At 34.3% G+C, this 25,986-nt stretch overlaps 1 protein-coding gene and 2 long non-coding RNA genes across 3 annotated transcripts; 2 read left to right on the top strand and 1 right to left on the bottom strand.

Annotated features, from left to right (window-relative positions):
• Positions 1 to 2,251: 2,251 nt before the first annotated feature.
• LOC125193718 (nudix hydrolase 18, mitochondrial-like) lies at positions 2,252 to 4,156 on the top strand. The gene is made up of 5 exons (XM_048091585.2): positions 2,252 to 2,676; positions 2,851 to 2,971; positions 3,070 to 3,153; positions 3,246 to 3,374; positions 3,583 to 4,156. The coding sequence occupies exons 1-5, from the start codon at positions 2,591 to 2,593 to the stop codon at positions 3,793 to 3,795; spliced, it is 633 nt and encodes a 210-aa protein (XP_047947542.1). The 5' UTR covers positions 2,252 to 2,590; the 3' UTR covers positions 3,796 to 4,156.
• A 192-nt stretch (positions 4,157 to 4,348) lies between these two features.
• LOC125193720 (uncharacterized) lies at positions 4,349 to 21,822 on the bottom strand. The gene is made up of 3 exons (XR_016128739.1): positions 21,700 to 21,822; positions 20,110 to 20,174; positions 4,349 to 4,799 (listed from the first exon to the last, which is right to left on the bottom strand). It is a non-coding gene; the product is annotated as an uncharacterized LOC125193720 (long non-coding RNA).
• A 509-nt stretch (positions 21,823 to 22,331) lies between these two features.
• Positions 22,332 to 24,280, top strand: LOC125195184 (uncharacterized). The gene is made up of 2 exons (XR_016128738.1): positions 22,332 to 22,468; positions 23,887 to 24,280. It is a non-coding gene; the product is annotated as an uncharacterized LOC125195184 (long non-coding RNA).
• Positions 24,281 to 25,986: the final 1,706 nt, after the last annotated feature.

Genomic DNA, 25,986 nt, shown 5'->3' with positions numbered 1-25,986 from the left:
ATGATTTTTGAGTTAATATGTAAGTACACAAGGAAATCATCTTCATAACCATCAATTAGCTAGATGACATACCAAAAGTAGAAGTATATTTACATGTGGTTAATTTTGTAATTTATAATTTGAGAAATGATTTAATTATATAATAGTTGGATGTGAATGACTATTTGCTCTTAATTTTTCTACTCTTTTATCTAATTTTTAATTATGTTTCGTGTTTTTTGAGTTAACATGTTGAGTACACAAGGAAATTGATTTAATGATATTAATTAATTGGATGATACTTTATTTATCCGTTATTACTTGACGAGTTTTTTATTCGGTTTGTCCATCAATATTTGTCACATTTATTTTACTACTTTTGTTAATGGACTATACATTTCACTATATTAGTTCACTCATATTTCTTTTATATAAATAATAGACATCCCACTAATTTTTTTACCTACTCTTTTATACATTTCTTAAAGCTCAAATCGGGTCAACTTGTGACAAGTATACTCTCTGTCCTCAAATAAGAGTCTCATTTTTTTTCCAGCACGAGTTTTAATAAATGTTAAAAAAAAGTGGATGGAAGAAAGTTGGTGTAATATTAGTCCTACTTGTATATAGAGTACTAGTTTTAAATGAAATGTGAGTGGATTGAGTTAGAGGAATGTGTGACCTCTTAACCATTTATAGTAATTATAAACCGAGACTTTTATTCGCGGACGAATTAAAATGAAAAAATGAAATTTCTATTCACAGATGGAGTGAGTATTGCGGAGGGAGGAAGTAGGAGTACTAAAAAAATAGGATGTACAATATTAATTTAGTCACTTAAAATTTAATTTTATATGATTTCCGATTCCATTATTTAATCAATTGAATGTTATGTTTAACTACATAAATAAATTAAATTTTAGACTCAGCTAAGTATTTGAGTTTTCAATTTATATAATACTCAATTGAACAACTCAATTTTAGATTAATTTGATATCATTGATGATTTTAATTAAGCTTTGATCTTTGGTTTAACTTGAATTTATAATTGAATGATTCAATTAAATCTTATATTCAATTTTGACCCACTGGTGATGATTTGATATTTTGATTCACTTTATATTATACTTAAATGTTTTTAATTAAATTGATTGTAGCGTATGGACACAAGTTTTTTAAAATAAAGATAAACATATTTGTTCAATTAAATATACTACTAATATTTACGTCTGAGGCTTTACTTTACTTTACAAATATACAAAGAATGAAGTAAGGATAAAAATAAATTTTTAGTGAACGTGGTACCAAGAATATGTTTAGCATACACTAAAAAGCTTGGATACTCAACGACAGCCAAAAATTATTTTGGCTTGCAGTTCAACTTGTGAAATGAAAATAGATTAGAGGGAAAAGCTGAAAGTAAATAAAAATAGAGGCAATAAATGAAAACTGGGCGGCAATTCTCCAAAAAGTAACTAAAGGGTATAAAAGTGAAACTTATTTGGCAGTAAACCGGAAATTATAAACAAATCGGTTTTCTTTCTAATAAACCAGTTTATAGCCGGTCATTGTGGCCGCATTATCCATTAAAATAATTTCCTGTCACCATCGCGCACGTGTCAGTGCAGGAGTAAACACACGCATACGACGCTTGAACACTGGAAATCGATGGCACGCGTTCATACTAATACTGCGAGGCCAAATTTTTTGAATCAATAATCATAATTAAAGAAAAGCATGTAATCATTTTTTAAAATTATGATAGGAGTGATTTAGTTCCCCCAACCCCATTGCCACATCATGTCTGAGTCAAGAGGCCCGACAATTAATTTTAATTATGTTGATTTATTCAGTATTTTGTATTTTGATACTCCTTCCGTCCCACAAAAGATGTCACACTTTCCTTTTTAGTTTGTCCCACAAAAGATGTTACATTTCCTCTTTTAGAAAAAGTTCCTTCTTACATTAATTATAAAATTATATTTTCTCTCACCATTTAACACATAAAATAACATCTCCTAAAATCTTAAAATAACATCTCCTAAAATCTCGTACCATTTTTTAAGTGTGACATCTTCTATGGAACGGAGGGAGTATGTTTTAGAATCTATTTTGAAAACCCATTTACAACAAAATAAATTTATCCAGCATGCATTCTTGCAATAATCAAATTCAGATTAAATTTTACTATCAAATTCAGGATCTGAGCCCACCTTCCATCAAAAGGTGTATATAATCAGTGGATGAACCATTTGAGTTATCCTCAAAAACTTCAATTATTGCCCCCCATTTGTCGTTTCCCGACAAGGATAAATTAGATCTTATTATTTCTCAATTCTCACCAATTCCAACACTCCGTTACCAATTTGCAAATTTTAATTCTTGGGCATACTAAATCATCATAGAGGACTATATAAGAGATGCAGATTTTCGCCATTGCCGATTTTTGTGGAGCTAACCGCAACTGTTTTTAACCGAATTTTACCCTTCTTTTACTTACTGAGTCTTTTGATTTCTTTGGAGGGAGTTTCTTTTCTCCCGGGGAAAAAAGATTCATTTTTTTCATCAAACAATTCCTTTTTCCTTTTCCGATTTCGTTTGTTTGTTTATCATGCAAATCATGAAGCTAGTTGCTTTGCCGTCTCGCACCGGGAGGCATTTGCAGCGCTATAATAAGGGATTTCGTCAGGTTGTTGGGTATGTTTCTTATATCCTCTTTCATTCTCAGTTTCTTCTCAATTTCTCGTCTGATATTTCTGTCTTGTTCGCCAACTGTTTGTTGAATTTCCCCTGTGGCATTTATTTTCTTGAAAATATTCTATTTCTGGAATTCTGCCTAATATTTCTTCCCGCTTCTGCAAATTTATGCAGATGTGTTCCATATAGAATCAGAGACACCAACAAAGCACAGCTGGTCGATGATATCACACTCGATGACTTGGAGATTCTTTTGATCAGCTCTCAGAAGAGTACAAGACTTATGTTCCCTAAGGTAAAAATTCCTTATATGAAAAACCAAATTATGACATGAAAATATTTCGTTTTGATCATTGGTCTAAACATTGGTTGATTTGCAATTGATTTCATCAGGGTGGATGGGAACTCGATGAAGATATCGAATTGGCAGCTTCACGAGAGACCTTAGAGGAAGCCGGTGTAGTTGGCCTTCTAGGGGTAAGTTGCAGGCTAAAATCGATAGGATAAATATGTATATTACTACAATTCTGGATTCATCACTAAAGCTCTTTATTTTCCATTTACCGCAGGAAAAATTGGGTGAATGGATTTTCAAAAGCAAAAGCCAAGAGAAGTTTCATGAGGGATCCATGTTCCCATTGTATGTCACCGAGGAATTGGAAGTATGGCCAGAGAAAAACCTTCGTCATCGAGTTTGGGTATGCCCTCAAGCTCCTTGACTCTCTATATACCCCATGGAGACATTTACTTTGAGGATTAGCTCAACTTGATAATATGAATGCTGTTATGAATCTAACCTATAACTCATACTAGTAAACAACACCTACATTAATGTGCAAACTTTTACGAACATGATGGTTGTTATATGGTCCTAGTTCTGATGTGTGTCGTATCATTTTCTTGCAGATGACTGTTAATGAAGCTCGGCAAGCTTGTGCTGCAGTGTGGATGAAAGAAGCTTTGGAGGAATTCGTTTGCCAGTTCACATGCCGATCAAGAGAAGTAGAGGTCGACCAAGACCCTCTAACATCTTGTTTATTAGCATTGTATGACAACGAGGATTTAAGCTTTACAGCACAAACTGCTGACAAGGAAGTTGATTGCTACTTGATAAGTTGAAGAAGTCGACGTGCTTTAATCTTTCACCAAAATGGAGCTGCAACAGAATTTGCTTGAAGATGAGGAATTAACCAGATTGACATAAGTGTATAAATTGCTACCCTTTAATTCTTCCATTCATGGAAGATCCGTTGATTCTTCAAGCTGTTGTGTTTTCGAAGTTGTTGGGAAATTAGGGGCAAAATTGGCAATCAACTTCTTTGTCTGTAAATGAGATCTATGATGAAGAAATTCATGGTATCATGGATATAGAGCTAGGCCACTGTATGATTAATCGATGTCCTATGAACATATATATACTATCAAAAAAATCCTTTGTACATTCAGTTGGATTATTGGAAAATAAATTCTATGGTGTGTATATCTCTTTGTATGTTCTGGCGACTATTTGTTCGTTGAGCCTACCACATAAAAGAAGTCTGCATAAAGAAGTTTTGGTTCCATCTTATTATGAACAGAGATGTGATGAGAATGCTGCTGAAAGAGGCTTTCCCAAATGTGAATGACTTGAAAAGCCAGGTAATCCCTGGTGCAATCTGCCTTGGACTAAAGGTAACTAAATTATCATTTTCTTGAATCTTTAATAAATTCCCATCAAAATCTTGTACTATCTTTTTTCTTGCATTTTCCAACTTTGTGGATCAATGGCTATCTGTTTAATGGATACTGAGAGAATATGAGAAGCTTAGATACATACTATCGCGCAAATATGGAATCCATTAGAAGGGAAAACACGTTGTATTAGCACAGCATGCATTTCATCAAGAACGCTCACATGAAACAAACCAATTGTTGGCTTGTTGCAGATTTAACATGACAATGGTCGACGCCGGAGATCCGGCGGAGAACTAGCTCCTTCCCAGTCAATAACACCTAAAAAATGAGAGCATTCTCTGGGTCACTGGGTGGGGCAGGAGTTGTCACCCGATCATAGCCGTAATCTGTTTTATCATCAAACGTCTTATACTCCACGTACATCATCACAGTGTCTCTGACTGAGTAAACTGCAAGAAACATTACAAGATTAAAATCAGATATAAATGTCATTGCTAACACCCTTAAACCAGAAGAAGAGAGGAAATATGGTAAATGAATGAGTAGTGGTATACATATTGAAGGAGAGGCAAGGGTAAAACGCTGCCATGGTCGCCGATGGATCAGAACTAGGGGTGGGTATTCGGTCGGTTCGGTTAACCGAACCGACATGTCGGTTAACCGACCCCAAAATTCCATCAAAAAACTAACCGGAACCGACCTGAACTTCGGTTCGGTTACTTAATTAACTAACTCGATTAGAATCGGTCGGTTATCGGTTATAACCGAACTAACCGAATTGGTTTATACTAGTTTTAACATACTAGTTTTTAAGCACTTTATTAACTTTAAGAGATCTTATGTTTAAAATAATGTTTAGACACACTTGACTTTGAGATATTTGATAGTGGCACAAATTAAAATTGACTTTTTTTAACATTGCAATATGACTTATGAGACTTTAATAAAATTTGTAAGTAAATTACAATTTCTTCTATTGTGACAAAATTTTAAAGTAAATAACAATTTCTTCTATTATTAATTAAAAATATAATAAAAATTAAAATTGTTTATGGTTTTAACTTTTAACTTGTTATCTACTTTTTTATTATTATTATTATTATTATTATTATTATTATTATTATTATTATTATTATAAACCTATTTACAAGCAATACATATATTGTTTAGGCTCTTTAATAGACTTAAACTTTAAATGATCTAAAATTTGAAAACCTTCCTCTAATAAAAAGTGAAAGGTTATCTTATTTTTAAAATAGTAGTATTGCTTAAGCACTTGTTAACTTTGAGAGATCTTATTTTTAAAAATATATTTAGAAACCTTATTGAATTTGAGATATTATAAGTATAACTAACTGATAGTACACAAATTAAAATAGATTTTTTGACATTCTAAATTTGCAATATGAGACTTTGACAAAATTTGGAAGTAAATTACAAATTCTTATATTGTGACAAAGTTTAAAAGTAAATTACAATTTCTTTTATTATTAATTAAACATATAATTGAAATTAAAATTGTTTATGGTTTTAACTTTTAACTTTTCATCTACTTTTTATTATTATTATTATTATTATTATTATTATTATTATTATTATTATTATTATTATTATTATTATTATTATTATTATACTCCTATTTACAAGTAATACATAAATTTTTTAGGCACTTTAAAAGACTTAAACTTTACATGATCTATAATTTTAAAACTTTTCCCCAATAATAAGTGAAGGGTTATTCTATATTTAACATAGTAATGCTTAAGAACTTTATTGACTTTGAGATATAAATTTATAAGTATAATACTATAATTGATAGTGACACAAATTAAAATGGACTTTTTTGACATTGCAATACAAGACTTTTACAAAATTTAGATATAAATTACAATTTCTTCCATTGTGACAAAGTTTGAAAGTAAATTATAATTTCTTCTAGTATTAGATAAACATATAATTGAAATTAAAATTGAATTTAATTCGGTTATCGGTTATAACCGATGGTTATCGACCGATAACCGTCGGTTATAACCGATAACCGACTTAAAGCAAAAATGTATAACCGGTACCGATAACCGACCGGTTCCGGTTCGATTCTCGGTTAACCGATTAACCGAAAACCGTTTACCCACCCCTAATCAGAATAATGCTTGATTTAGACCAACCAACTGATTTTAATAATACACGATATCTTACAAGTACCGACCAACCAACCGATTTTCCAAAAAATGCCAGTCCGTTTTCTGTGCAATTTGACGCCTGTACCAGCGTAGGGCTGGGTCGATACGATATACCGTATCAAAAATTTTGTTTTGTTATCATACCGAAAATATCGATATGAAAGAATTTCATATCGTTATTGTTTCGAAAGTTTCGGTATACCGAAATTTCGGTATGGAAAAAAACTATACCGTTACCGTTTCAAAATTTCGGTATATCGTACCGAACTTCGGGATACCGTTCTGTACGGTATATCGATATTTCGTACGATAGACCGAAATTTTATACCATTTCGAATACCTTTATACCAAAAAATATAATTTCAAAACTGAAAAATAAAACCAAAATTAATACTAACATAATTAAATAAACATTGTCTACATCTTCATAATCAAAATATATATAATTAAGTTATATGGATATATTTATGATTTAAACTTTTAATCTTAAAAAAATAAATTATATTATTATTATTATTATTATTATCATCAGTATAAACGGTATAAACGATATATATCGATAATTCAATACGTATTAATTTTCGATATATTTCGGTATATACCGATAATATCTATATATATACCGTATATTCGATATAAAACGGTATATCGCGGTATAAGAAAATTCATATCGTTATCATACCGAAAACTTTCAATACAGTATTGTATCGTACCAAAAGTTTTGGTATACCGAAAATTCGATATTTTTCGATATTTTTTAATACGATACGATCGATATACCGTTTTTCGGTAGATTTACCCAGCCCTAACCAGCGTAACTAGAACTCCTACATGTATGTCAAAATCTAGACAACAAAATTAAAAACAAATAATAATATATAAATAATAATCTTAATAAAAAAACATGATACATTGGACATTCATTTTAGCTAATTACTCACCGTTTCTACTCAACACCACTCATTTTCGTCCACGTTCAACCTGCATATTTTGAAATTAAACATGCAATCGGAGTACTTGGTATACTCAGTGCCACGTGCCAAAAGTATATACTCCCTCTGTCCCAAGGTAATTGAGTCGTTTCTTTTTTTGCACCTGTTTTAAAAAATGATAGTTAGAGTGGAGAGAGAGTAAGTAAGAGGAAGAATAAGATAATACTCTTCTCTACATTATTCTCTCTCTTACATTACTCTCTTCCACTTTAACTATTTATTACTCTTCCCGTCCCACTCACAAGATTTAAGTAATTGGTATTTAAAGAGTTAAAGTGGAGATAGTAAAGTATGAGAGAGAGGGAAAAACAGAGGAGTGAAAAGAATAAAGTAGGTGGAAAAAAAAGTAAGTGAGGAGATTTTTTACTTTTAATGGAAATGACTCACTAATGGTGGACGGAGGGAGTATAACTTTGTTAGGTTTGGTATACTGAAAAGCATGTTTCGAGCAAGTTTCGCTCGAAAAGAATCTTGCTTGTATACGTAAAACTCTATAATCCACTTTTAACCCGATTCAGTATTATTCGAGCAGTTTCGCACGAATAGAATCAATATATTATTACATTGTGTTTGCTTGTGCATTTAGAAGATGTTTTATAAACATTTGAATGTATAAGAAGCAAACAAAGTCTAAGTCTTTTGCTTAGTAGACTGGTTGTGGGCGTCGTCCACTTTAAGGTAACACAGTCGGTTCTATGCAATGCTTTGCAAAAGAAAAAGAAGAATTTCACAATCCAGATAGACTTAGACTACCTATCGTGAAAGGTTGCAATGTCAGTTCGATTATTTCTAAGCCTTACTGAAATAAGATGACGTTGGTGTGGTATAGCACTGAATGGATCTAACAGCAAGACGTGTCTTTATGCTATCTACTGAAAGATTAGGTCTTGATAAATAACTATTTCTTAATCTACATACGCTAGCATTGAGCATACGGTATTGATTATGCACTACTTTGACTTATCAAATGGTGCGGGTTTTTCGCAACCCAATAATCCTGATATATTGGGTAGTGGTGATTAATATCTAGCGGTGCTAGGATTGCTATTATGTTGAATCGCGCACGAGGTGAGTCTCGTTTGATAATGTCCTCAAGAGGAGCTCGAACAAGGTTTTATTATTCGGAAAACTGGCCACAATTTCTTCCATTGTGACAAAGTTTGAAAGTAAATTATAATTTCTTCTAGTATTAGATAAACATATAATTGAAATTAAAATTGAATTTAATTCGGTTGTCGGTTATAACCGATGGTTATCGACCGATAACCGTCGGTTATAACCGATAACCGACTTAAAGCAAAAATGTATAACCGGTACCAGAGAGAAGATCCGTGGTCTAGTATTGAAGATCATCACGTGGAGAAGGCGCGAGCAATCGTCGATTATTTGGAGAATCAAATCGGTAACTCTAAACCGTAGAAATCATGTTTAGGATTTATATTTTCTAAGCATGAATTATTTGCGTTCTAGCATGCAATTATCTGTTTAACATGTGAATTGATTAATCGCATAATCGGTTAAATAGATCCTATCTGATTTATTTGTTTTGTACAAAGTCTTCCGCTGTGCAAGGGGCACCAAACCCCAACAATTGGTATCAGAGCCAATTTTTGGCTCTGATTATGTGGATTAATTTCATGTTATGTGAATTGCTTGAATGTATACAGAAAATTACATAGCTGCAACTTTATCAAATTCACGTGAGTTTGTATAAATATGTTTGTAATTTTGTTTCATTACTAGTTCTTTTGATTTGAATTAATTAAAAGAAAGTCTTTCTAGTAATAATAATCACGTGGACTGTATCGGATTTGTTTTCTATTCAAATTGGATTGGAATGATTAAATGGAATTCGAATCACGCTGCAATCTCTCGATTCGAAGGCTGCAACTTGTAGCAGCAGCGGTAGGTTTTCGAGTGGAAGCCCTTCGTGGGCAATTTCCCGGACTCGAGATGGACTACGCTAAACCAGTGGGAGCTCTGCATGCACCGGGCAGCAGCCGCTGCAAAGGCGACGTCGCAGCAGCGACGACGCAGCAGCAGCAGTGCCGGAGGAGACACGGCAGAAGCAGTGGGAGTCCGGCGGTGCAGAGGCAGCGACTACACCGTAGCTGCGGTGCCTAGCGGGGTGTCGGAGGCGACACATTGCAGCGATGATGATGCAGCAGCAGTGTCGGAGACGACACAGCAGCATCGACATCGGGCAGCAGCTATGTCCCTCCGTGAGCAGCCCCATCAACGGATGAAATTAGGGTTTTCGTCCTATGCGCGACGCTCGTGCGGGTGGAACCCGCGCGACGTCGCATTGTCTCGTCTCGTGACTTCGCTTTCCAAAATGGATTAGGATTTCCATATCTTTGGATTCAATTTTGGAAATAATTCAAGTTTAATTTGGAAATAAGATTTGAATATATCTAGTGGATTTTATATATTATATAAGATTTGATTTTATATTAAATCATGGATTAATTATAGAATTTATTCTTATTTTATGGATTTGTAGGGATTTAATTCCTAGATGAATCCTAGCTAAATTTGGATAAGGACAATCTAATTTTTATCTATATTCTATGGATTTGTATGGATATATTCCTAGACAAATCTTAGTTGGATTTAGATAATAATAATATTATTTTATTCTTATTCTATGAGTTTATATGAATTTATTCATAGATAAATTCTAGATGGATTTGGATAGTGATAATATAATATTTTACTCTTATCTTATAGATTTATATGGATTTGTTCCTAGAATAAATCTTGAATGGATTTGAATAATTATAATATAATATTATCGTATTCTATGGATTTATATGGATTTAATCCAAGATAAATCCTAGATGAATTAGGATAAACATTTATATTAATTTATTTTATCCTATGGATTTGAATAGATTTAATTCTATTAAGACAAATCTTAGATGGATTAAAATAAGTATTAAATCAAGTTATCCTTATCTTTTGGATTTATGTCCTAGATAGATTCGGATGTTAATGATATATAAGAAAATCCTTATTTAATTGGATTTAGATAAATTCATTTATCTAAGAAATCCTAAGTAATATTTGATATATTTTAGATGTCTATTCCAAATAGAATTAAGATTTATAAAAATCTTGGTTGATGGGATTTTATTTTTATCTTATGGATTATGATGGATTTATTTCTATCTAGTAATATCCTAGTACGATTTAAATAATGATAATCATAAATCAATGTTATCTTGAATTGTAGGATTTAATTTTATCGAAATAAAATCTAGAATAATCCTAAGTGGATTTAGATAGTTGACTCTATCTTGATAAATCTTAAATGAATTTGGACAATTATTATCCAAGATAAAACTTAATTATTTAATTGTTTCTCCCTTGACTAAATTAAATGATTTTCGATAATTATCCGGTGTGTTTAAATGCCATGCATTAAATGGATTTATCTGTTTATTTGGTGTTTATCTATTTTAAGTGGATTATCTGCTTTATCTGCTTATGTGATAATTATGCAAAAACCATATAAAAATATCTAAGTGATGATTACAACAAGTGCGTTGTATACGGTCTCCATCGGTTGGTTTGCAAATTTATGAAGCTAGTTTCTAATATTATCGCCACCCATGCTGTGGGGACAATAATCCTAAGAAATAGCAAGTTCATAAGGGCAGACTTCTCAAATATAAATAGTATGAACTAGAAAGTAGTTTCTAATATTATCACCACCCATGCTGTGGGGACAATAATCCTAAGAAATTACAAGTTTCAGAAGTTCAAACAGAATTTATGAGATAGCTTGGTTTTGTTATCAGCACATGAGCATTGTTATGGGAGTGTGTTGTAGAAACAAGATTCTGTAATGCTAAATCTGATGGTCGAGCTTAGTCAACATTTGGCGGTCATGCCGTGCTGCGGTCTCTGGACTATTCGTCGGTGTTGTGACCAGTAAAAATGCTAAAATTTTAATGAGTATTGACCTCTGCTTGAGGGTACAAAATTTTAATTTTACAGTTGCAAGATACATAATTGTTTTGTGGTTATTTGCGATTATGTATTGAGCATGAGTATGTGATAATAAGTTTATTTGCCAAATCTTCATTATGTCATTTAATATTTGTCTGTGATCCTTAAAGAAAGTAAACTCGAATGCCTAAATTAAGTAGACTGGAAACGAAAATGGATAAGATTCTCATCGCTGAAAGCTTGGAGTTTATACTCAATGATTCATGTCCTCCAATTCCTCGACATAATTCCACGAAGAATGTTCGAGAATGCATTATGCATGTACTTGACAAGTTCTTTGAGGAATAAGGTCAAGCTACTTTCCTTTAAGTAGCACGACAAGTCTTGGTTAATGACGATGAAAGATGGATATCAATAGAATCTGTCAAGATGATTCGATTGGAATATCATATAGTGACAGAATGTTTTGAGGATCTTTTGATCACTCAAATAGTTTCTGACACACAAGTCATCGCCTAAAGTAATAAGAATTGACTACAAGAAGGTTTAACTGAAAAGTAGAAAATCTTCAGACTAATAGTCGTTATATTACTGTTAGAGGAAAGTAACATGATGGATGGCGAATTCATAAAGGCTGCATTTTTCTTAAGTCCTAGTTCATTTGAACAAAAGACTAGATATGGAAATGGGACAGCCTGAATTGTCATCAAAGTTTGTTTAAAGCGAGAAAAGATGCTTTGTGAGTTGGATTGATCTATATTATAGAAGGACAATGACTTACATGACAATGCAACTTCTAAGCAAGAGATCTTGATCCAGTTAGGTTTTTGTTGCAGTGGGAGCTATTAATGCTCAACTATTGTTTTATGGTTGATGCTTAAGGCATCATAGTATTAAAATAATATAAGTGCGACAAGGTTGGGTATTCAACAACACATCAACTTCTTAATCATTGAATGATAAAGTATTTATGGCTCTTAGCCTTAAGGCCAAGAAAATACTTAGAAATTGTTCGAACTGATCTAGACTATCAAGATTTTAACATTTCGTTAAATAGCTTGAGAGTTGAGAAAGTTTATTTGATGCACTATGAGTTAGAATCATTTGATTTTTCAAGAGATTCAGAATACTTATAGAAGTGCAACATAGAAAGACTAGCAAGTCTAAATGGTTTGCACCATAAGGAGACGAGCAAAGGGTTATGATCAGTAGTGGGAGTCTAATCTCCATTAACGAATCCAAGCATTCATCTAATGAATGGGATAGTTATGTAAGAAGAAATCGAAGTCTTTCTAAGACAAGTTTGATTAAGTGATGAGTTGTACTCATTAAAATCTTATCATTGATGGGATAAACATTAAAGAAACTACCAACATCAGTATCTTCTACAAAACACGAGTTGTGGACTAGAGTGTCTCTAGTCTAGCACATCTCAAGGTGTAATGTTGTTCCAACACATGTTGGAAAAGTGTCCAAGAAATTGGAGTTGTGTACTGAGGCATGTTTTAAAGTTTGTCCCAAATGATGGTTATAGGTTTTGTAATCTTCAAAGATATAATTCTTGTATGAAGATCATGAGATGAACTATAAGCCTAACAACGTGATAACTCTCAAAATAAAGAGAGAGAGATATCAGATTTTCCACATTACCAAGAAGTCATACCATTAGAAACTTTTGCACTAATAAAATCAACTTCAGTACCTAAGATTGTAAGAACCATGTCGTAGTGGGAGCGTTCCACTGGAACACAACAAGTTCATGGGTCTAAGAGTGTCGTAAGACTCAGTCTTAGATTAACTTGAATATAATCCCTTTAACTACAATGTAGTATTGGTTAATTTGGATAATCATCTTTGAAAGGTGATAGATTCCATATTACAATCTATGATAGACAACATATTTTACAAGAATTGCAATACTACCTACAGGCTGTGTCAGTCAGTGGGAGCAAGTATCTTTGCAAGTATCAGTGGGATCTCAAATGGCTAGACAATGACAATGGGTTATGCCCAAAGAGAATTATCTTCTCGCTATCGTTGTGCCAGGATTTATTCGATCATATTGTCTATTAGAACTTACATAAATTAGAATGTATGTATTATGATTGTCAAGACAGCCTTCTATAAATAGAAGTCTTGAGGAAATCATCTACTAGAACATTCTAATGGATATGTAATTAAGGGCAAGAAACGCATGATTGGAAGCTAATATAGACCTTCGTGGTCTTAGGCAAGCATCTAAATCAGAGTACATGTGTTTTATCAACAATGTCAAATATTTGGAATTTGACTTGTGTCCTTATCAGTGCTATAAGCACAAGGAAGTTGAAAGTGCATTACATATGGTATTATTGGTACTCTACGATGATGAAATCTACAAAAGTTGCAAACAACTAAGATTGGCATCTGGCGTAGGAAACTGGTTGTCTGCCCAGTTTAAGATAAAGGATTTAAGAGAAACTAATTGCATTCTTAGCATCTAAGTCTTTTTAAGATTGCTAGAAAGAATGTTGAGATTCTCTTAGGAATCCTATATCTACACATTGCTTGGAACATTTTAGCATTAGAAATTCCATGAAAAGGTTTATACCTTTCAAGATGGAATTGTCTTGTCTCTAGTCAAGTATCGTTTGACGCTTAGTGAGATCAAGAATTATGAGACTAGTTTTGGAGATAGTTGTCTCATGTATGCTATAATGTGTACTAAGTTTGATATTAGTTGTGCTTATGCATGACGAGTATATATCATATTAACCATGGCAAAGGACTTTGACTGAGGTAAAGAGTATACCATAGTGCTTGAGAAAGACTAATTGCTATATTCTAGTTTACCAGTCATTCATGTAATGTCCTTGGGGTTACACTGACTTAGTTTTATGACTAATCAGTGATCGAGTAAGTTATCCTCTGAAAATGTGTTCACCTTAGGAGTATCTTCCTAATAGCTTTAATCGTAAGTTTGAGTATGCCTATGAGTATTACGTTTGGTTGTGATTACTCTAGTGAAGGCTAATTCAAGGGACACACGAGCTAATAAAGCTAAGCAATCACATAGAGAGATGAAATTAATTAAAGATCAAGTACGCAACAAAGACATTATGGTGGAAAAGATATGATCAGAGAACAACCAAGCAGATTTTTCACACAAAATGCCTTTGTGGCATCATGTTCAAACATGATGTGAAATGAATGGTGGTTCGATATATCTAGTACCAATACCTGCTTTGTGTATAAGTGGGAGAGTTTTTGGCAGTGGGTATACTCGAAAACATGTTTTGATTATAAGTGGGAGATTGTTAGGTTTGGTATACTGAAAAGCATGTTTCGAGCAAGTTTCGCTCGAACAGAATCTTGCTTGTATACGTAAAACTCTATAATCCACTTTTAACCCGATTCAGTATTATTCGAGCAGTTTCGCACGAATAGAATCAATATATTATTACATTGTGTTTGCTTGTGCATTTAGAAGATGTTTTATAAACATTTGAATGTATAAGAAGCAAACAAAGTCTAAGTCTTTTGCTTAGTAGACTGGTTGTGGGCGTCGTCCACTTTAAGGTAACACAGTCGGTTCTATGCAATGCTTTGCAAAAGAAAAAGAAGAATTTCACAACCCAGATAGACTTAGACTACCTATCGTGAAAGGTTGCAATGTCAGTCCGATTATTTCTAAGCCTTACTGAAATAAGATGACGTTGGTGTAGTATAGCACTGAATGGATCTAACAGCAAGACGTGTCTTTATGCTATCTACTGAAAGATTAGGTCTTGATAAATAACTATTTCTTAATCTACATACGTTAGCATTGAGCATACGGTATTGATTATGCACTACTTTGACTTATCAAATGGTGCGGGTTTTTCGCAACCCAATAATCCTGATATATTGGGTAGTGGTGATTAATATCTAGCGATGCTAGGATTGCTATTATGTTGAATCGCGCATGAGGTGAGTCTCGTTTGATAATGTCCTCAAGAGGAGCTCGAACAAGGTTTTATTATTCGGAAAACTGGCCACAATTTCTTCCATTGTGACAAAGTTTGAAAGTAAATTATAATTTCTTCTAGTATTAGATAAACATATAATTGAAATTAAAATTGAATTTAATCCGGTTATCGGTTATAACCGATGGTTATCGACCGATAACCGTCGGTTATGGTCGATAACCGTCGGTTATAACCGATAACCGACTTAAAGCAAAAATGTATAACCGGTACCGATAACCGACCGGTTCCGGTTCGGTTCTCGGTTAACCGATTAACCGAAAACCATTTACCCACCCCTAATCAGAATAATGCTTGATTTAGACCAACCAACTGATTTTAATAATACACGATATCTTACATGTACCGACCAACCAACCGATTTTCCAAAAAATGCCAGTCCGTTTTCTGTGCAATTTGACGCCTGTACCAGCGTAGGGCTGGGTCGATACGATATACCGTATCAAAAATTTTGTTTTGTTATCATACCGAAAATATCGATATGAAAGAATTTCATATCGTTATTGTTTCGAAAGTTTCGGTATACCGAAATTTCGGTATGGAAAAAAACTATACCGTTACCGTTTCAAAATTTTGGTATATCGTACCGAACTTCGGGATACCGTTCTGTACGGTATATCGATATTTTGTACGATATACCGAAATTTTATACCATTTCGAATACCTTTATACCAAAAAATATAATTTCAAAACTGAAAAATAAAACCAAAATTAATACTAACATAATTAAATAAACATTGTCTACATCTTCATAATCAAAATATATATAATTAAGTTATATGGATATATTTATGATTTAAACTTTTAATCTTAAAAAAATAAATTATATTATTATTATTATTATTATTATCATCATCAGTATAAACGGTATAAACGATATGTATCGATAATTCAATACGTATTGATTTTCGATATATTTCGGTATATACCGATAATATCTATATATATACCGTATATTCGATATAAAACGGTATATCGCGGTATAAGAAAATTCATATCGTTATCATACCGAAAACTTTCAATACAGTATTGTATCGTACCAAAAGTTTTGGTATACCGAAAATTCGATATTTTTTAATACGATACGATCGATATACCGTTTTTTCGGTAGATTTACGCAGCCCTAACCAGCGTAACTAGAACTCCTACATGTATGCCAAAATCTAGACAACAAAATTAAAAACAAATAATAATATATAAATAATAATCTTAATAGAAAAAACATGATACATTGGACATTCATTTTAGCTAATTACTCACCGTTTCTACTCAACACCACTCATTTTCGTCCACGTTCAACCTGCATATTTTGAAATTAAACATGCAATCGGAGTACTTGGTATACTCAGTGCCACGTGCCAAAAGTATATACTCCCTCTGTCCCAAGGTAATTGAGTCGTTTCTTTTTTTGCACATGTTTTAAAAAATGATAGTTAGAGTGGAGAGAGAGTAAGTAAGAGGAAGAATAAGATAATACTCTTCTCTACATTATTCTCTCTCTTACATTACTCTCTTCCACTTTAACTATTTATTACTCTTCCCGTCCCACTCACAAGATTTAAGTAATTGGTATTTAAAGAGTTAACGTGGAGATAGTAAAGTATGAGAGAGAGGGAAAAACAGAGGAGTGAAAAGAATAAAGTAGGTGGAAAAAAAAGTAAGTGAGGAGATTTTTTACTTTTAATGGAAATGACTCACTAATGGTGGACGGAGGGAGTATAACTTTGTTAGGTTTGGTATACTGAAAAGCATGTTTCGAGCAAGTTTCGCTCGAAAAGAATCTTGCTTGTATACGTAAAACTCTATAATCCACTTTTAACCCGATTCAGTATTATTCGAGCAGTTTCGCACGAATAGAATCAATATATTATTACATTGTGTTTGCTTGTGCATTTAGAAGATGTTTTATAAATATTTGAATGTATAAGAAGCAAACAAAGTCTAAGTCTTTTGCTTAGTAGACTGGTTGTGGGCGTCGTCCACTTTAAGGTAACACAGTCGGTTCTATGCAATGCTTTGCAAAAGAAAAAGAAGAATTTCACAACCCAGATAGGCTTAGACTACCTATCGTGAAAGGTTGCAATGTCAGTCCGATTATTTCTAAGCCTTACTGAAATAAGATGACGTTGGTGTGGTATAGCACTGAATGGATCTAACAGCAAGACGTGTCTTTATGCTATCTACTGAAAGACTAGGTCTTGATAAATAACTATTTCTTAATCTACATACGTTAGCATTGAGCATACGGTATTGATTATGCACTACTTTGACTTATCAAATGGTGCGGGTTTTTCGCAACCCAATAATCCTGATATATTGGGTAGTGGTGATTAATATCTAGCGGTGCTAGGATTGCTATTATGTTGAATCGCGCACAAGGTGAGTCTCGTTTGATAATGTCCTCAAGAGGAGCTCGAACAAGGTTTTATTATTCGGAAAACTGGCCAGTTGGAGTTTTATTACTCTATGAATAATAAATAAGTGTTTCTTGCTAAGTCCACTCTTGGAATTAATAAGATGTTAATTAATTAAGTTCATAGTAGACATTAATTAATTAATGGACATTTATATCTTAAGCGCGGGAAATAAATAATATAAATAATGGAAACCCGGATTACTTGTAATTTCGGATTTGGATGGGGAGTGCAATATTACTTCTGTAGTGGCTGCTCGTAATATTCCAATATAAGCTTATATTAAATTGGGGTTCAATTTAATTAGTAAAAAGCTAATTGGGCGAGCCCATATCCAAAACCTTCCATAGATCCCTGTCTGGGCCCATAAAGAACTTAATATAAATAGGAGAATAAAGGAGACAGAAGAATCACAATTTCATTATTTCGTATTTTTCGAAAATTTTAGCTTCCCAGCTGTAGGAATTTTCGAATTCCACTCCTTTTCCAAAAATGATTTCTTCTGTCTTCTTTATTTAAGTCCTAGTATTCTAGTAAGATCAGCCCACACTGATATTAGAATACAGTTCGGGAACCAGAGAGAAGATCCGTGGTCTAGTATTGAAGATCATCACGTGGAGAAGGCGCGAGCAATCGTCGATTCTTTGGAGAATCAAATCGGTAACTCTAAACCGTAGAAATCATGTTTAGGATTTATATTTTCTAAGCATGAATTATTTGCGTTCTAGCATGCAATTATCTGTTTAACATGTGAATTGATTAATCGCATAATCGGTCAAATAGATCCTATCTGATTTATTTGTTTTGTACAAAGTCTTCCGCTGTGCAAGGGGCACCAAACCCCAACAAACTTTTCGTAAAAAGGTTTTGTCATCCCAGTTGAGTGAACACCAAGTTTTAATTTAAAAGGCCCGAGTCAATAAAGCATTTTATTCGTAAAGATTGATTGCGCAATCTAAGTTCTAACAGAGATACAATATCTGAATCGTATGTGAATCGGTAATTAATGTGGCCACTTTCCAAGATGGTCACCGCACCGGCCAACTTGCATATTTGTACACTAGACTGAGTAGTATTTTTATTTGTATTTTTAGATTATTATTTATATTTTACTATTATTTGTTTTTAATTTTGTTGTCTAGAATTTGGCATACCTGTACGAGTTCCAGTTACGTTGAAACATGCATCAAATGGCGCAGAAAATATGATGTCTGGACTGGCATTATTTGGAAATTGATGGTGCGCAAAAAATCTATCCCGAGATACACATTGGCAAGTTAAAGATTGACAACTGTCACTTGATTAATGAGATAAGACCATGGTTCGAGCGAGTGCGGGTAGAGGGTGTCACGACCGCATTTTGCTAAGGATAGCGAAAGCGGGTAAATCGCGACTAGTAAAAGGATATAGAGGAATTAGGAAGAAATGGAAATGGAACTTGCACATTGAAAAGTCAAACGATATCATAAGACAGGATCCAAGTATTCAAATGCAAGGATTTAAATGACAATAGCATTTCATCAAAATGAATCAGAGTTCCGATGTTGGAGTTTACTATTCTCTCTTAACAAACTGCAGCGGAAAAAGTCCAGAGAACGACTTCGCGTATGAAGACACGAAGCGTCGAGAGATCCACACTTATTTTCTTAAGTAGCATCGACTCTGATCAGCACGCCTCCGCCCTTTTGCTTAAATCTGCACGTTTATAAATACATGCAGGGCTGAGTACAGGAGTACTCAGTGGACACATGCCGAAAACAAAACATACAATACATAGTTGTCATCCATCCACAGTATCACACGGGGGGTTTTTCTTAAAAGGCCCGAGCATACTAATTCTTTTGTGAGCTAAAAGTTCGATTGATCAATCTAAGTTTTCCAAATCACTCGCCTTATCTGAGAATCGTGTACCGTGAAGGTGGCCACCTTCAGCGGACACATCGCCGGCCAACCGCTGATGGCTCACGGCTCTCGTGCACGTTATTCCGAACAGGATTTGCGGTCCTATTGGGAACCGAATTCGTTAAACTCGGGTTGGCATCGCCAAAACCCGCGGGCTATTACCCCAACAGATAGGCCTCAAAACAAACATTTTATGGCATGACAACAACTTTAAAATAATCACTGCTTCATTTTGAGAAAATGATTTTTCATAACTTCAAAAGTATTTGCTTTATATCCACACTATAGTGCTGGATATTAAAAGAAAGCCCACCTGATACGCTTATCTCCAAATAACAACTCTCGTGTTGGCCTCACTTTGCCCTCGAGCAAAATATCCTTTGAAAAAAATAAATAGCGTAGCACGCTAATTAGTACTTGAAATATTTCTCTTGAGAAAACAATGCATGCATCCTATTGGATAACACCTATATCTTAGTCTCGGCTTATAGGATTTTCTTAATCCTACTTCGGGCTTCACTACTTCATAAGGTTTGATTATTCACTACTAATTTTAGGAAAAACTCTATTTTCTCGAAGATAATCACTTGGGTAAGTAAGGTACGAATTCATGAAAAATCCCTTTCTAAATCCTTTCTTGAATTTTCTTAAAGCCGCCCATTGGTTCCTCCAACTTCAATATTTTCCATCTTCGGAAACTTAGTAAATTATTCGGACAATAATTGATTGAGCTCCAACTCAAGTCCTTAAATTAAATTCCAATCCAACATAAATAATTCTTGGCCCAATTACTAATTTAGGACAGCACGCCTCTTTAGTTAAATTTCACTCCAAAACCTCCACTAGTAAAATGGCCCAACTCATAATTTGCTTAGTGGCCCAATTTTAACTAAAACACTTCAGCCCATACTTTTAATTCCTCCGGCCCAACTATATCCTTCCAATTACTATGGCCCAATTACAAAAAATAGGGCTGGCCCAATATACTCCTTTTCCTTCTTCTCCATCGTGAATTTCCTTTCTCTTCACCTTCTCAAATTGAGATCCCCAATTAAGGAAATCAGCGGCGCCGATTCCGCCGCCAATACTCCTTCGGCCGGCGTCACAGGGTCGCCGGCGACTCGTGCCAGCACCCTCCATCTCCGCCCAGCTCTCTCAGCGTCGAGCTCTTTCTCGCTGTCCAGCTCCACCACCGTTGGCTGTCCATCACCGATCGAATCGCCGGTGATTCTCATCGGTCCTCTCTCTCCGTTTCTCATTCACCACCGAGTTTTCTCTCTCCCTCGGCGACTCCGTAACCATCCTCCGATCTCTCTGCCGGATCAGAGGCGGTCGAATCCAGCGCTGCCTCAGCTGCCTCTTCCTCGTGACTGCAGGAACACCTCCGGCGACATCACTGCCTTCGTCGAGCTGGCGTCCAGCGGCTGTCCTTGCCGTTATCGCTGCTCCCTGCCGCTCGCCTCCTCCGTCGAGCCTCTCGTCGGCTGCGGGTCTCTGGTTGTTAAGAGGAGTTTCCCAGCGCCCCTCGCGATGGCCTCTGTCGAGCTCTCCGGCGCTCCGCCGTCGCTCGACCATCGCCGGACAGCTCCCCGTATACTAAGCTAAGTCTTCTAACTTAGCTATTTTACTTAGTCCTTGAAAGTTTATTACTTGATGCTAGGTGATTGCTAAAGAAAGCCTTCCACTAGTTTTTCTAAATTCTTGAGAGCTCACTGGAATTATCATCTTCAAGGCATTTGTCATTTGCTTAAGTAATTGAGGCTAACTATGTTTGTTGCTCTAAAATCCTTGCTACTGATCTTTCCAAATTTTGAGCATCTATGGTTCTAAGTTCTCATCTAAAGCTTGCTATGTTGCAATCTATATGAATGCTATTTACGTAAAGGATGTTGGGGAGAATTACCTTGCTTTGGTGAGTCCTTAATTGTTGGGCAGCTCAAGAGCTTCCTCCCTCTCCTCTCATTCCTTGCTACTCTTTGCCGAGAAGTTTCTAAGTGGTAAAAAGGTGAAGCAAGAGGTGTGGTATGGCTCTTTATATAGCCAACTCTCTTGGCTTGTTGGGGAAGATACCAAATTCCCTTTTGAGCTAATTGTTCATCTCTCTTTTTGAATCTTGAAAAAAGGCTTCCTTGCCTTCTTGGTGAAAGTCTTGGAAGGTGTTATGCTTGGTGATCAAGTTTCTTAATTGATCATGTGGTGGAAAAGGACTTTTCACTATTTAGATCAAGGGGACGACTCACAATTCTTTATCCAATTGTCATTATATCCACTTTGGGGAGATTTGAGATATCTTAATCCTTGTCTCCTTGCAAACACTCTTGCAAGATCTTTAATTGGCTCCTTACCATTTTCTTGAGTAACATATATCCCTTGGTTTTTGTTGAAGAAGGAATCTAACTATTTTTGGGAATTTCCTTGGTAGGTTAAGAGACAACTCATGCTATCTCTAGGAGACTACTAATTGACTCCTTGGCATGGAGTGGGGATCAAGAATCGAGATGTGTGTAGAGAGGATCCTCAAAGATTTGTGGAGTTAATGGCACTTGTTTCTTTACTCCCTTTAGCTCTCTTAGGAAAATTTCTTTTGTAAAGTAGATATATCTTCTCTACTTGTTCCAACACCAAAATCCATGTAATCCTTTTCATGAAAGGTAGTTCTCCTATATTGTAAGGTATACCTCCAACCTTTCTTCTTTTGAATAAATTCCAATAAACACTTGTACACCTATTTATGTGAAATTTTTGGCATTCTCTTTTCTCTTCCTCCAACCATTGTAGTTCATAAACTTAAAAATTCCTTACACTTCAATTCCATATGGTATAAGAACAAAACATAACTTAATTCCTTTACTCATGATAAAATCAACTTAACATAGATTCCACCATCTCTTCGTCCAAATTTTTTTTTTATACTCCAAAAATCTATGCAAGAAAACTCGGGGTGTTACAGAGGGGGTGGAATAAAATAATAAAATACTAATAAATACTTATTAAATATAGTAATTCAATACTCCCTCCGTCCCACGTTACTTGAGTCACTTCTTTTTTGCACTCATTTTGAAAAAATAATAATAAATAGTTAAAGTGGAGAGAAAATAAAGTAAAAAAGAGAATACTATAGATAAGACTCTTCTCTACATTATTCTCTCTCTTACTTTTCTTTCTCTCCACTTTAACTATTTATTATTATTTTTTCAAAACGAGTGCAAAAAAAAATGACTCAAGTAACGTAGGACAGAAGGAATATGTTTTTTTAATATTAAAATAAAAGTTACTAGCACAATTTTAGTAGCACTAGGGTCCTTTGATTGCGAGAATTGATTTTTATCCAAAAATGTTTCAAGATTCTTTCATTACAAATCGAAGTGAAGATAGACCTTTCATTGAATATCACCAAACTGCCATTGAACCGATCATCTTTCATCATATTCTGCAAGTCGGTCTTTACATATTTCTATCTGGTCTGAATTACTATTCACAACTGTCACTTGATTAATGAGATACGAACATGATTCGAGCGAGTGCGGGTAGAGGTGGTGAAATAAGATAATAATATATATAAATATTAAATAGTACTCCTTTTGTCCTAGTTAAGATAACTCATTTTCTTTTCGCACGTATATTTTAAAAATAATAATAAATATTTAAAGTCAAGAGAAATTAAAGTAAGAGAGAGAATAATATAGAAGAGACTCTCATATATATTATTCACTATTTTACTTTACTTTATCTTCACTTTAACTATTTATTATCATTTTTCTAAAACTTGTGCGAAAAAAAGGGGACATCTTAACTGAGACGGAGGGAGTATAATAATTTGATATGTTTTTTTTTTAATATTAAAATGACAGTTACTACTCCCTCCGTCCCACCAAAGAAGATCCACTTTTCTATTATAGAGAATCCCCATTCACACTTTTTTTTAGTCAAACCCAATATGACTCGATACTAAAAATGAAAATACTACTATCTCTACTTTATTTCCTCTTTTTTTACTTTATTCTATCCACTTAACACATTAAATAAAGCTACATAAAATTCTGTGCCGCCAATAGAAGGGGTCATTGATACGAGTGATCCTTCGGTGCAGGTAGAGCAGCAGCGAGTGTCAATGGAAGATGCATAGGCCGAGGAGTTGCTGGGGCCAGAGCTGAATTGTGAGACGGTTGAACGCGGAAGGCCTTCGCCGAGGGAGACGAACAAGAAGGCGAGAAGGAGAACAAGGCCACCGGTTCGATTTGGTGACTTCGTCTCCAGATAAGGCGTGACTGTCTTTGTTTTATTATTTTAGTTAAATTTATGTTTTGCTTTAATTATTATCGTTATTATTATTTTTTTTGAACAATTGGGTTGAGCATTATAAGCTCCGTTCCGGGTTTTCTTTGTTGGTTCTTTCCCGGGCCGTAAAGTCGAACCAACCCTAGGGTCCTTAGAATATAAATAGGCGCTGAATTCATCAATAAAGATCATCGATAATTCGCCTACTTTCTCTTCTCTTTACTCTGTTTTTCTACAACCCTAAGCGGTCGTCGGGAATAAGCCTCCGGGACTTCTGCAATTCACTTTCCGACCTGTGTTGAGTGGAATACTCTTAACAGTTATCTTCCTTGGAACGGAGAGAGTACAATTTAGGTAGCACAAGCGTCAGTTGATCGAGACAATTGATTTCTACGAGTATCCTTATACTAAAAACGTTTGAAAATTCTTTCATTACAACAGCAGCGAAGATAGACGTTGAATATCACCAAACTGCCATCCAACCAATCATCTCTCGTCATATTCTGCTAGACATTTCATTAGATATCACCTTACTGTCAATTACCTCTCATCATATTAGGCAAGTTGGTTTTTACAAATTTGTATTTGGTCTGAATTATCAAGTTTTCTTCCATATTATGCGATTCTTGTCCAATACTAGCTAGTACTAGAAGAACCAATTCAAACTCTTGATCTTTTTTCCAAAACAATTCTCCATTTATATATCTAATCAAACAAAATTAAGTAAATACTAGGAGTAGTATAATAAATCGCTGCTCATTTAATTAGTAGTAAGAATGCTTACATTTTTCAATTCAGTCTACTTCTAAGTTTTAGCTACACTTTCCAATCTAAGAGAGTATGTTTGAATAAATAATTTTCCTTACCAACATTCTTTCCTAAATCTACAATTTTGTTTGTATTTTGCACCTACGAACAAAGTCAAATTAAGTATGATAGAGTTTGAATTTGAAAACACACCTTATGGGTATGGTTGGGGTCCTGGCGATGGATAGTCGGGTGGAGGGCGGAGCAAATCGATCGTCGAATGCTGGAGCAGGAGAGCCGAGAGTAGCGCGATTTATGGCTCAATTTTTTTTATTAAATGATCTATAATAGAGTATTTAATTACTTGGAATTAGATTCATTCAGAGTGCTAGGAAAACGAAGCATCTAACCTTGTCTTTTGTCGAGCTTGGTTTTGGGTGAATATGACTATTTTTTTGGTATTCGAGACAACGTCAAAGACAAATGAATGGAACAGACATGACAATTTTAAGTCTGATAGGGGGTAATTAGTCGCATGGGGGCGGTCCCCCTTCCATGCCCTTGGATTCGCCATTGCTTGTAGTGTGTGTGCGCGTGCGTGCAATGTGTGTGGATATGTTGTGGACTGATATATTTAAATGTGCACGCATTATATATATCTAATTTTTGATTATTAGGAATTCCAATTGTATATATATAATTCAAATGTGAAATGAAGATAATTTAATATTGTAATTCAATTCTGACTGTTTTTATAATATCAAATAGTACTTATTTTCTTTAAAACTGAAGAGTCCAATTCTAAGTACCTTCAATTTCAAATTTTGAAAAAAAGATGTTAGGAGAGTAGCATAAAATAATTTAGACAAAAAGGAAATTGGAATTTCGAGTTTAGACATGCTCATGTATCGTAGCCCTATTGACTTAAATGTAATGATAGCGATCTGTCCTATGTCTAAATATTATGATTACGACACATTGGCAATATATCATAATTTATTTAACAATTTGGAATAAGTGGATATAGCACTATTATGTTCTTTGTTTCTCATGGAATAAAATGGGCCCCCTCCTTTTAATAACTAGTTTTATGTGGTTTTAATGGTTTAAACTACATCACCTGTACCATAAGAATACTTTAATTAAAAAAAATTCTCTAATAAGA

Source organism: Salvia hispanica, chromosome 4 (genome assembly GCF_029641045.1).
Source record: "Salvia hispanica isolate PSC_SH4W2 chromosome 4, Shi_PSC_v1, whole genome shotgun sequence".
Classification (NCBI taxonomy): Eukaryota; Viridiplantae; Streptophyta; class Magnoliopsida; order Lamiales; family Lamiaceae; genus Salvia; species Salvia hispanica.
The sequence above is the reverse complement of the archived record's forward strand: the minus strand, read 5'-3'. Positions and strand labels throughout refer to the sequence as shown.

What these genes read in the sequence shown, in the direction of transcription:
- LOC125193718 (XM_048091585.2), top strand. Translation starts at nt 2,591, where the DNA reads ATGCAAATCATGAAGCTAGTTGCTTTGCCGTCTCGCACCGGGAGGCAT. An exon ending in GGATTTCGTCAGGTTGTTGG is followed by an intron (nt 2,677 to 2,850) that starts GTATGTTTCTTA and finishes AAATTTATGCAG; the next exon opens with ATGTGTTCCATATAGAATCA. An exon ending in GTGTAGTTGGCCTTCTAGGG is followed by an intron (nt 3,154 to 3,245) that starts GTAAGTTGCAGG and finishes CATTTACCGCAG; the next exon opens with GAAAAATTGGGTGAATGGAT.